Source organism: Lates calcarifer, linkage group LG13 (genome assembly GCF_001640805.2).
Source record: "Lates calcarifer isolate ASB-BC8 linkage group LG13, TLL_Latcal_v3, whole genome shotgun sequence".
In the NCBI taxonomy this organism is placed as follows: Eukaryota; Metazoa; Chordata; class Actinopteri; family Centropomidae; genus Lates; species Lates calcarifer.
Window position 1 is genome coordinate 17607964 of NC_066845.1, and position 11040 is coordinate 17619003.

An 11040-nucleotide genomic window follows, 5' to 3' on the forward strand; every position below is an offset into this window, starting at 1 on the left:
TGAAAATAATTTTTAATCAAATTACCATCTTGTTGCTGAAAGTACCAAGAGTTCCACAGGTACTTTTTGTGATCTCGCTGATAATAACAACCCAAATTTGCGAGAAAGGTGTGAGGAAATTTGGTGTGGTTGAGATTGGGTGTAGTCCAGAGTGCATGTAAGTGTGTATGTGTGTGTTTGTGCTGAGCAGGGCTGTTTGCTGAATCCTCTTGGCTCCCTCTCCCTGTGCCCGCACACAGTGCTCACTGGCAGCCAGTCGGACAGGCAGGGCAGCGTGTGCCAACACAGCTGCCTATTGAGAGGCAGTGTTACGGACACAATGTGAGCGACAGACTTGCTGTATCAACAGCTCCCCCTTTTCTGCTGTTGTGGCCAGAAATAAACCATAAATACCCCCCCTGTCCCTGCCCTCTAATGGCTCAACCCCACCAAACACCAAGTGGCACAGAGAAAGAGGGACACTACCACTTCCTAGCAGGCATACCCAGGTAAAAGCCTCATTCTGAACACAGGAATCAATAGCAATGCAATGCAATCCACTTTTGAGGACCCAAGTCTGGAGGATTTTGACATTATGGATTGTAACTGAACCTGAGAGAGGACTGATAAGTGTATACTCTAAAGAATAAGGCTGTAATCTTTTCTATCATGTGTTATATTCAGTTGATATAATGTAACAGAACAATATGCAAGTAATTGCTACTTTAGGCCAAAATGAATACAATCCTCCTCTTCAAGGTTGAGTTATAAATTGCAGCTGTGACATTGAGCTTTTCTCCTGTGTGCATATCTGTGCCCATGTGTGCATGTATGATGGATGGTGCTTTGTCTGTGTGTGTGCTGCTGACAAAAAGTGGAGGAGCAGTGGATCAGGAGGATGTCGGAGCAGCAGAGTGCCCCGGAGCAGCTGGCTGCTGGAAAGAGCCAGGGTGGAGCTGGAGCCATGTATAAGGTACTGTCTTGGGACCAAAAACTGGTTTGATCAGGGAGAGATTCCTCACTACTCCTCAATTCTTCTACTTTCTTTTGGACCCTGTCTATATCGGTACATATGCCACTTCATGGTGGTCCTAATCTCAAACGTCCCCCAGTGATACATGAAGTGAACCTGTGTTGGTGCCACCCTGGCTGCTAACGTGCAGGTCTCTCTCTGTGATCCAGGTGGTGCTGTTCGAGTTCGAGAACTTCCAGGGCTGCAAGGCGGAGTTTTCAGCAGAGTGTAAAGATGTGACAGAGAAGGGACTCGGGAAGGTTGGATCTGTGATAGTTGAGTCAGGACCGTAAGTAAAGTGCATCTTTCAGTCAATTTTGATTGTAAAACAATTCCTTCACATATGCACCAACATATGTGTTTTTAATCTTGTCATGTTTGATATGATGTCAGTTAAACCAGCTCTTTTTCTCACATTACCACCTGTGTTCTCCTTTCCCCTCTCAGCTGGGTGGGTTATGATCGCCAGGGATTCATTGGGGAGCAGTTTATCCTGGAGAAGGGCGAGTACCCACGCTGGGACACCTGGACCAACAGTCAGAACAGCTACACCCTCTTGTCTCTAAGGCCACTCAAAGTGGTGGGTGACTAGTCTCGATACAAAACTGACACTGCAGCCATACACATCTTACAAATTTTCCCAGACATTAATATGTGCAGGGTTTCAAAATATGAGTTGCCCACACACACACACATTCACACACTGTATTTTTGACCTCCCTGTATAACATGAGACATTTGAGAAAGTATCCATGTTTCTGTTTCTTCTCAACAGGACAGTGCTGAACACAAGCTACACCTGTATGAGAACCCTGGATTTACTGGTAGAAAGATGGAGATTGTTGATGATGATGTGCCCAGTTTGTGGGGCCACGGTTTTCAGGATCGTGTAGCGAGTGTCAAGGCTCTTAACGGAACGTAAGATCCTCCTTTTTTCTATTTAACATACCAGATTACAAAATGATAAATTATTATAATCTAGTGTTTTCTGTGACAAATATCACAGTTTGTTTTCCCTTCCTGCAGATGGGTTGGCTACATGTACCCAGGCTACAGAGGGCGCCAGTTCATCTTCGAGCGAGGAGAGTTCAAGCATTGGAATGACTGGGAGGCTCCCGCTCCCCAGATCCAGTCTGTCAGACGTGTGCGGGACATGCAGTGGCACAAGAGAGGCTGCTTCATTGTCACCGACCCAGACCCAGCTCCCGGTCCCGGCCCTGACCCCGACCCCGCCCCAGCACCTCCTGCACCCCCTGCAACAGCTGGAGCCAGCTGAGCAGGATTTCCTCACCTGCCTCCCAAACCCCTCCCTCTCACAGCCTCCCCCACAGCTGCCAACAGTGCCTGCCCTCTGCCTTTAACCTAACCATGGCAAACGCTGCTTGTGCCCAGTGAGGAGTGCCATGTATGTTTCAGTGGCGAATAAAAAGTTGTTTGACCTGGAGTCGGCCCTGTTTGTTGGTGATGTCATACTTGTGCATCAAGGTGGAAATGGCTTTAACTGAGGTAGTAAATTTGGAAAAACCACTATCAGAGTTGACATCCATGTGGAAATAGTGTAGCCTACATTTGGCAGATATTTTTTCCTCAAGATAAACTGCAGATGTGTTCTGAACTGAATTTATTTCCAAGGCATGTGTGCCACTTGTACTGACTGTGTTTCCCCACTTTAGTCAGACAGCTCCTCCAGCATTAGGACCACATGACTCAGTGAATATGTGGATACGCATCTGCTCAACAGCAATGGAAATGATGTCATACTGTATGTATGCAGCTTACTATTAAAACAGAGTGCACTGCATTCCCCTCCATAGTCATCATTGTGCATTTGATGGCTAATGATCCTCATGATGAATAATCACCAGATTAAAACAGGAGCTAATATTAACTATATCAAAATCATGTACGTATTAAAATGTATCTTAACTATGTGTATAGTTATATATGTATATGTATAATATTCAAAAACAGAAATGATTCCCCTCATAACATGATTAAGAAGAGTCATAAATGTGTTCATACCTTTCTCTTTAGAGCTTAAATGCATGAAAAAGAAAATAGAGTGGACACAAACATTTACAGACCACAGTATATCTCCATCTGTGTCCTCGGTACATCCCCATGCTTTAGATTCTCAACAACATACCAGTAATGAATAGGCACAAAAACAAAGCAAAACAAAAGACATACAATCTGCCAGCTGTGAACCTTAAGAAAACACATCTGTAGCATTCTAAGATGCTAGTCCAGAGGAGAAGTTTGAGTTTTCATTTTGAGGTCAGTAGTCCACAGTACAAAAAGATTATGTGGATTTCTGACACAGTAATAATTCTTATGCATTGTAATCATGTATTTTGAACTATTTTGGACTGCAGTGACCATAGTGAGCCAGTTAAGTCTGTGGTTTTCATTGTAGCATAAAGAGTAAAATGTAAAACCAGATATTGATCACAAAGTTGCCTGAGATAATTAAACCAGTGTTCTCTTTCCCAGTTCTTCCCTTTGTGTATTGAACTGAACTGAAATGAAGTGGAAAAAAAAGATATCCAAATAAAATAGCTGCCACTTATTTTCAGCAGCACATGTCTTTGGCCACAAAAATTCATAGACCTGACTTTGCCAAAATCCTGATTGTGTCTCAAACTGACCATCTGTCTTATAAAAGTACATTCCACTGTTTGCCCTGTATAAAAGTAAGACAGTCACACAGATCCTCACAGTCTCCATCTGGGACTTGCACTATATGTAGTTTGATTAAGCTCAATTCAATATACTCATGTTCATATTACATACATAGTGTTGTCATGTCATGACATAGCATAGCATAGCATAACATAACATAACATAACATAACATACAGTTGTATGATGTGAGTCTTCAGAAAGTTATCTTGGTTAGAGACAGAGAAGCCAGAAATGTATAGGTCTGTCTTCAAACACGCCTCTCTGTCATGTATTGATCTTTATGGACTTCTTCACATAGGTCAGAGTGCAAGGTCAGGTCAGCATCCCTGGAGCTATACAGGTGGTGGGGTGGATGAGGGCGAGAATCACTGATCTTCATACAAAAGACTGTTTTCAGTGATAAATTACAACATACACACACACATAAACATTTGAATTCTCTAAATTAACAAGGTGAGAGCTTGAGCAGTGTATGTAATATCAGTACTACAGGTGGTCAGTTGTTACACCAAGACAAATACTCTTTATTAGAACAGCTGTTTTCACGTTGTCACATGGTTCTCGTACCCACTGAACTGTGCCTTAAGAGCACTGCAGACACCTTCTCACTGCATATGAGCAGGACAGAAATGTATTATAACCTGTTTTAACGCTGATGTAATTATACCATGACACACATCATACATCATAGATTAGGACCTCATGTTTTATATTTAAAGCGACAGATGACTGTACTGTATAAATGTAAAAGGACCATATAAACATTTAACGTATCAATACAAGCAAATATATTTTAACTTCTATCCCCTTGCAAGATTATTGACATGCAGATACCAGGTCATCAAAACTAATTACAAGAGGAAACAAACCAGTTTGCAACCAGTGGAGGAAGTTTTCATATCCTTTACTTACATAAAAGCATATAATATCATAATGTAAACACACTCCATTACATGCATTCATTCAAAATCTCAGTACAGAGGTATTATCAGCAAAATGTACTAATAATATAAAAAGTAAAAGTGGTTGAAAGATGGTCACAGTGACTGATATATTTGACATTGTTAGATTGTTCATACACAAGTAACATCTTACTGACTACAGTTGATTGAGATGAAGATGATTTTATCAACTTTACACACAGTTTACTTTAGTTCAGTGGATCCCACCCTGGGAATCGACCCCCCCAAAGGCTGTGAGATAATTAATAGGGCAGGAAAAATAAAATAAAAAAAAAAAAAAAAAAAAGCTTTTTTTTGGAATTTGCTCTTTTTGTCAAATATTGGATCATCTGACCTTGTTGGGCCTCAAACAGTTATTTACTTGAAGCCAACTGAGACATTTTTAAGGGGAAATCACTCCTGACTAGAACTGCAGAGTAACTAGTGAAAGTATCTGTCAGATAAATATATTGGCATAAAAACTACAAGATTTCCCTCTGAATTGTCGAGAAACACAAACTGGAAACATTCAAGAAAAGTACACGTACCTCAAAATTGTACTTTGGCACAGTGTTTCAGTAAATGTACTTTACACTCCTGCTTACATTAAATAAAATGGATTGCCACTGAACTTTTTTCCTGCCAACAGGAGGAAGATGGTATGTGTGGTCAGTTACTTGAATCCAACCTCAGGAGCTGATTTCTTTCATTTTTGCCAACAGGGCAGCAATGGAGTTTCACACTGAACAATACTTCTGTTTTCTAGAAATGAAATATAAATAAACCTACACTTGTGGAAATATTCAGCAGTATTTGTACTGTTATTCAATTCAGCCCGAATCTCTCCAGCACGGTAAACCCCATCTTTTACAATCCTTCTCTTTCTCTCTCCCTCTCATTGTAGGTGTGGGACTCTTGGCACTGTTTGTGCTGAATCATGTGGATATCGAACAATGACTGGCTGGACAAAACTGACAACTAATGAAATAACTTTGTGGGAGTGTGACACCACAGGGTGGGGGCAGGTTACATGGTGACCCCTCATTTTAGTCTGCTGCGCCTATGGCAGGCCGATCTGCAGGCCAGTTTGGACACTGTGGGTACTGTTGGCAGAGTTTCCACCCCTGGGCGTCCCGTATATATTGAGCCTGTCGTGCCATCACAAACACACTGGCACAGACAGGTACTGGTAAGGGGTTTATGTCCATCATGCTGTATTTTGTAAAGTTTATGTCTATACTTTTTTTAAAATCAGTATTTGTTTACCTTTTACCACTATGTTTTAGGTTAGTCTCTACAAACTGTATCCCATACTGCATTGCGGTAATTCTATGTACAGGAGGCTGTGAATTTGTTTTGGAGGGAGAGGAATGGGCAGTTCAGCATACATGTGTGTGAGAAAATAATAGAAAACATAATCTGTGAAAGAGAGATTGACCTGCTCATGTTTTAGACTTAAATATATAAAACTTTTTTTAATCACTTGAGCATCCATACATACTTATGAAGGACAATAAAGTAATCATTTTGTCTGTGTTTCTTTTCAGTTTCTTCCTTGCCGATCCATTCACTATGGCCACAGACCACCAGAACCCTGCATCCAAGCAGCAGCAGCCAGGCACCAGTGCGTTTAAGGTGAGAGCAGATGCAGCAGACAAGCAGTAAATCACAATTACAATTTACTTTCTCCTCGGTGTAAGCACTTGTCTGCTCCCTATTTGGGTCCTCTATCAAATGTCAAATTGGCAACAGACTGGCATGCTTGAAATCAAGACCAGTAGCTCAACAGCACTCACAGAACTCTTTCAGTGTATTAAACCGACATATTCCCCTGTTTTCTCCCATTGGTGCACAGCTGGTTATCTATGAGCAGGAAAACTTCCAGGGAGGCTGCCATGAGCTGACTGGCCCCTGTAACAACCTCCAGGAAGCAGGCGTGGAGAAAGTGGGCTCCATACTGGTGCTGTGTGGACCGTGAGTGTGGGTCAGAGACAGACAGAGAACTAGAAACTGATTTTATAAACCAACAGGCAGAGAAAGAGGGACTGACTCCTTAAATGAGTAGTGGATGGCATGGAGAAAAAAATGGAGAGAAAAACAAGTGAATGTATGCTACACATACTAGCTTTCTAGCTTTCTCTCCTGTTTTGGTTGTGCACCAACCACAACCCTCCATCTCCTTCTCCTGTGCCCTCTCAGATGGGTGGGATACGAGCAGGCCAATTGTAAGGGGGAGCAGTATGTGTTTGAGAAGGGGGAGTATCCTCGCTGGGATTCCTGGACCAACAGCAGGCGCAGTGACACCATTGCTGCATTCCGCCCGATTAAAGTGGTAAGGAAGTACACTTTTTTATTGTTGCACCCTCCACATCAATCGTCCCTTTAGTGGTTTAACAATTGACCCACTGCCTTGTTTTGTTGCTTTCTCAGGACAGCCAGGAGCACAAGATTGTCCTTTATGAAAACCCCAGCTTTGCAGGGAAGAAGATAGAAATCATTGATGACGATGTCCCCAGCTTCCATGCACACGGCTACCAGGAGAAGGTCTCCTCTGTTCGGGTTCAGAGTGGCACGTGAGTCCATCCTGCAAGCATACAATAATGTATGATACTCATATCACTGACCTTTGACCTCTAACTGTTTCTTATCTGTTTTCCCCTCTCTGTGCTGCTGGTGCACCAGTTGGGTGGGTTACCAGTATCCAGGCTACAGAGGTTATCAGTACCTATTTGAAAAGGGAGAGTATAAGGAGAACACTGAGTTCGGAGCCCAGATTCCTCAGATCCAGTCAGTGCGGCGCATCAGAGACATGCAGTGGCATCAGAGGGGCGCTTTTCACCCTGTCAACTAAGCTTGTGACTCTTTCCTGTCATGACCCCTGACCTCGTCCATCTTGCTCCCCCCTGGCAGCAACCCCTTTGCCCTTCATTGACACCATACAGCATTTTGATATCTACTGCAGCTATTGCAGTAGAAGCAAATTGGAAGTATATTTGAAGCAAATTAATAAATCCTTACTGCTTACATTTGACCTGGTTGTGTGATTTACCCTCTGCTCACATTATTTGCCAGACTTCTCACCAACATCTTAAAAGGGCACTATCAGATTAATTTAAAGTTATGTCGGTAATGTTTATTTATTTAATGGTCTATGAAGGCACCATAGAAGCATTTTAGGTCCGTCCGCATCACAGCACAATCACATGTGCACTGTCCAACTCCGACCGATAGGTGGTGCTGCAGAGTTTTACAACTGCCATCAGTCTCTGTTTTGAGGAAGAGGAAGAGCTAACGACACGTGATGAAACATGCTCTTTAACTCAGTCGTATGAATCTTAGGTTGTTTAAGTAAGAAAAATAATATTTTATGAGTACTTTTCCTTGTATATTTCCTCACCACATTCTCAACTCAGACTTCGGTTCATCGGAAACTTTGGTATGACTATGACTTTGGTTACCTTACATAAATTTGGCTATTAGCTTAACGTGGCTAGCGAGACCCAGAAACACGTTTAATGTTGACCGTCTGGTGATGAGTTTGGTATCATTGGACCTTAAATCATGTTACTAAACCTGACAACTAACTGCAATTTTTACCTGCTTTACTTGTATTAAGTCATTTCAAACAGTGTTCAGTTAATGTCTGTATCAAGTTTATCGCAGTAAGTTTTGTTCTCAGATTATTGAACGAAGTCAACCTCATATCCAACTCGGCTAGCTAAGATTTGCCTTCAAAACTGGCAATTGAAAGAGCGTTGCTTATTATCCAAAGTACATTCCCGTTAGACATCGATTAAAGTCACTTTGTAAGGCATTTTGTACAGCTCTTGAATTCGGCATACCTTAAAACACATACTAGTCCACTATATAACTATGATGATTGTACAGGTTACTTAGCTCCTTCGTAATTACTGTGTGTTGTACCAGGGGAGTTAGCCGAAATGTCCAGCTGCAAACAGCTTCCCCATTTTGTTGTGGGACAGTGGCCTCAACTGACAACACATTAAAAAAAGTTAATTTTGTTTACTGAATCTTGTAACCGCTCCAGCTTATCATACTGCATAACAAAGACCTGGTTAAAGTCACTATGTAGTATTAAATTGGGATGCAGAGAATGTCATTAAATCGTTTAGTAGTTTAATTGCCAGTTTTTTTTTTTGTTTGTTTTTTTTAAGTATTTTGTGTGATGCTCTGTTCCTTAGAAAAATAATGCAATTGTCTGATACTACTAATAAATTATGGAGAATTCCAGGGGTATTTTATTGTAAGAATACTGTAAAATCGCTCCTATTAAGTGGTAGGTTAGTGAAAGAATGGGATTTGATAACTCAGTGAGCGACAATTAGAAATACACTGATCTACAGTAAATACAGTGTGTCAGTTGTACTAAAACACCTGCAACGAAAAGATGGTGCTTTGTAGGCTGTTGTTTATTTATTCTTTGGATTTTAACATGAAAATATTTAGGAGCATTGGTTTAGCTCATTTTTAACATTACTCAACAAACTTCCTCCACCAGTCAAGATGCCTGTCCTGTGCAGCAGCTGTGCAGAAAAACGAGCTGTGCTGAAACGTCCCAAAACAGGCCACTCATTGTGTAAGGAGTGCTTCTTCTGGGCCTTTGAGGAGGAGGTGCATCAGACGATTGTGGCAGCAAAGCTCTTTAAACCAGGGGAAACAGTAGGAATTGCTGCCTCGGGAGGGAAGGACTCTACAGTGCTCGCACATGTAATGAAGGTCCTAAATGAGCGATACAGCTATGGCCTTGAACTTATGCTTCTGTCAGTGGATGAGGGAATCACTGGTTACCGAGATGACTCGTTGGAGACCGTAAAGAGGAATCAGCAACAGTATGAACTGCCACTGAAGATTGTGTCTTATGAGGAGCTGTATGGCTGGACCATGGATGCTATAGTAAAGCAGGTGGGACTGAAAAATAACTGCACTTTCTGTGGAGTATTCAGAAGGCAGGCACTAGACAGAGGAGCCATCATGCTGAAAGTGGACAAGATATGTACAGGTAACCTCAAATCCAAAAAATATTATTAAAATATTTGCATGATTTTTAACCTTCACACCAGCCTTAATGTCAAAGAAATTGTTTCAGTAGTTGGATGTTTTTTTTATACAGGTCACAATGCTGACGATGTGGCAGAAACTGTCTTGATGAACGTCTTGCGAGGGGACATAGCTCGTTTGCGTCGCTGCACTGCCATCTCCACAGCCAGCGAGGGCGAAGGGGTCGTCCCGCGCTGCAAGCCCCTCAAATATGCGTACGAGAAAGAGATTGTTCTGTACGCTTACTTTAAGAAGTTGGACTACTTCTCCACTGAATGTATCTACTCACCCAATGCTTATCGTGGCTATGCGAGGACCTTTTTAAAAGACCTGGAGAGTGTAAGGCCCAGCTCCATCATGGATATCATCCACTCCGGTGAGAACCTGTCTGTGCGGGAGGGGGTGAAGATGCCTGTGCAGGGGACCTGTAATCGCTGCGGGTATATCTCCAGCCAGGCACTGTGCAAGTCATGTGTGCTGCTGGAGGGGCTGAACAGAGGCCTGCCTAAACTGGGTATAGGCAAACACCACCGTCTGCATGACAAAATCCTCTCCCAGCAGCCTCTAACTGAGAAGGAGGAGAGGAAGCTGAAATCAGTAGACTTTTGACAGTTATCATTATCTGTTTTATTTACTCTAAGACTGAAGATGTATAATGAAATTTTAGAATAAACCACATTTGTTGTCTTTTATATAGTAAAAGTATATTGAATTTAGTATTTATTGTACACATTTGTTTGTTCATAACATTTAATTTAGGTAAAATTGAGAAAACCTCTTACACCAATGATGCATCTTTGCAGCGCAGAATGTTTTTTCACTGCTGTTTTACAACTAACCTCGATCACTGAAATACTGTGTAGACACAGAAATTTGTGTTTACCTTACGGCACTGTTCAATAGTAGCTGAATGGTACATGTATCCAGTGTTTTTTGTGATAATTGGCCATCTGTACAACACACATAGAGATGTTAGAAGGTGGAACATTTTCTGTTGACGTGAATGTTTTGTTATGAAATACATCATCCAGTTATTAAACGTTGGGAGTCAACATCATTTGGATTTTCCCAGTACCAAATATTTATTCACACCAAACTCGTGTGCTCATGCTGTAGGTGTGTGAGGTGCACAGACAAGGACTTGCAACATTTTTTTTAATGAGTTGGTTATGTATGGTTCCACTGCACTGGAATTTCTGACACCATGCTTTATTTCTTTATTTTTTTCTACCTCTTATGTCCCAGTGTACCAGTCTTTGGGGAGGGTATGATGACATTCATGGTCACATTCCAAGGTGTTTTATGAACTATAATTTAATAAATGCACTGCCCCACGTTTTCAGTGTTGTCTCCATGCTTCTCCTGT

The 11040-nt window shown here is 41.7% G+C and overlaps 3 protein-coding genes across 3 annotated transcripts; all 3 read left to right on the plus strand.

Moving 5' to 3' along the window:
• The first annotated feature begins 397 nt into the window (after positions 1 to 397).
• LOC108878058 (beta-crystallin B3) lies at positions 398 to 2599 on the plus strand. The gene is made up of 6 exons (XM_018668354.2): positions 398 to 488; positions 855 to 952; positions 1162 to 1280; positions 1439 to 1571; positions 1767 to 1909; positions 2018 to 2599. The coding sequence occupies exons 2-6, from the start codon at positions 878 to 880 to the stop codon at positions 2265 to 2267; spliced, it is 720 nt and encodes a 239-aa protein (XP_018523870.1). The 5' UTR covers positions 398 to 488; positions 855 to 877; the 3' UTR covers positions 2268 to 2599.
• A 3589-nt stretch (positions 2600 to 6188) lies between these two features.
• Positions 6189 to 7605, plus strand: crybb2 (crystallin, beta B2). The gene is made up of 5 exons (XM_018668365.2): positions 6189 to 6251; positions 6472 to 6590; positions 6816 to 6948; positions 7047 to 7189; positions 7299 to 7605. Exons 1-5 carry the CDS (start codon positions 6189 to 6191, stop codon positions 7465 to 7467), a joined length of 627 nt encoding a protein of 208 aa, XP_018523881.1. The 3' UTR covers positions 7468 to 7605.
• A 273-nt stretch (positions 7606 to 7878) lies between these two features.
• Positions 7879 to 11016, plus strand: ctu1 (cytosolic thiouridylase subunit 1 homolog (S. pombe)). The gene is made up of 3 exons (XM_018669775.2): positions 7879 to 8052; positions 9136 to 9636; positions 9748 to 11016. The coding sequence occupies exons 2-3, from the start codon at positions 9141 to 9143 to the stop codon at positions 10281 to 10283; spliced, it is 1032 nt and encodes a 343-aa protein (XP_018525291.1). The 5' UTR covers positions 7879 to 8052; positions 9136 to 9140; the 3' UTR covers positions 10284 to 11016.
• The last annotated feature ends 24 nt before the right edge of the window (positions 11017 to 11040 follow it).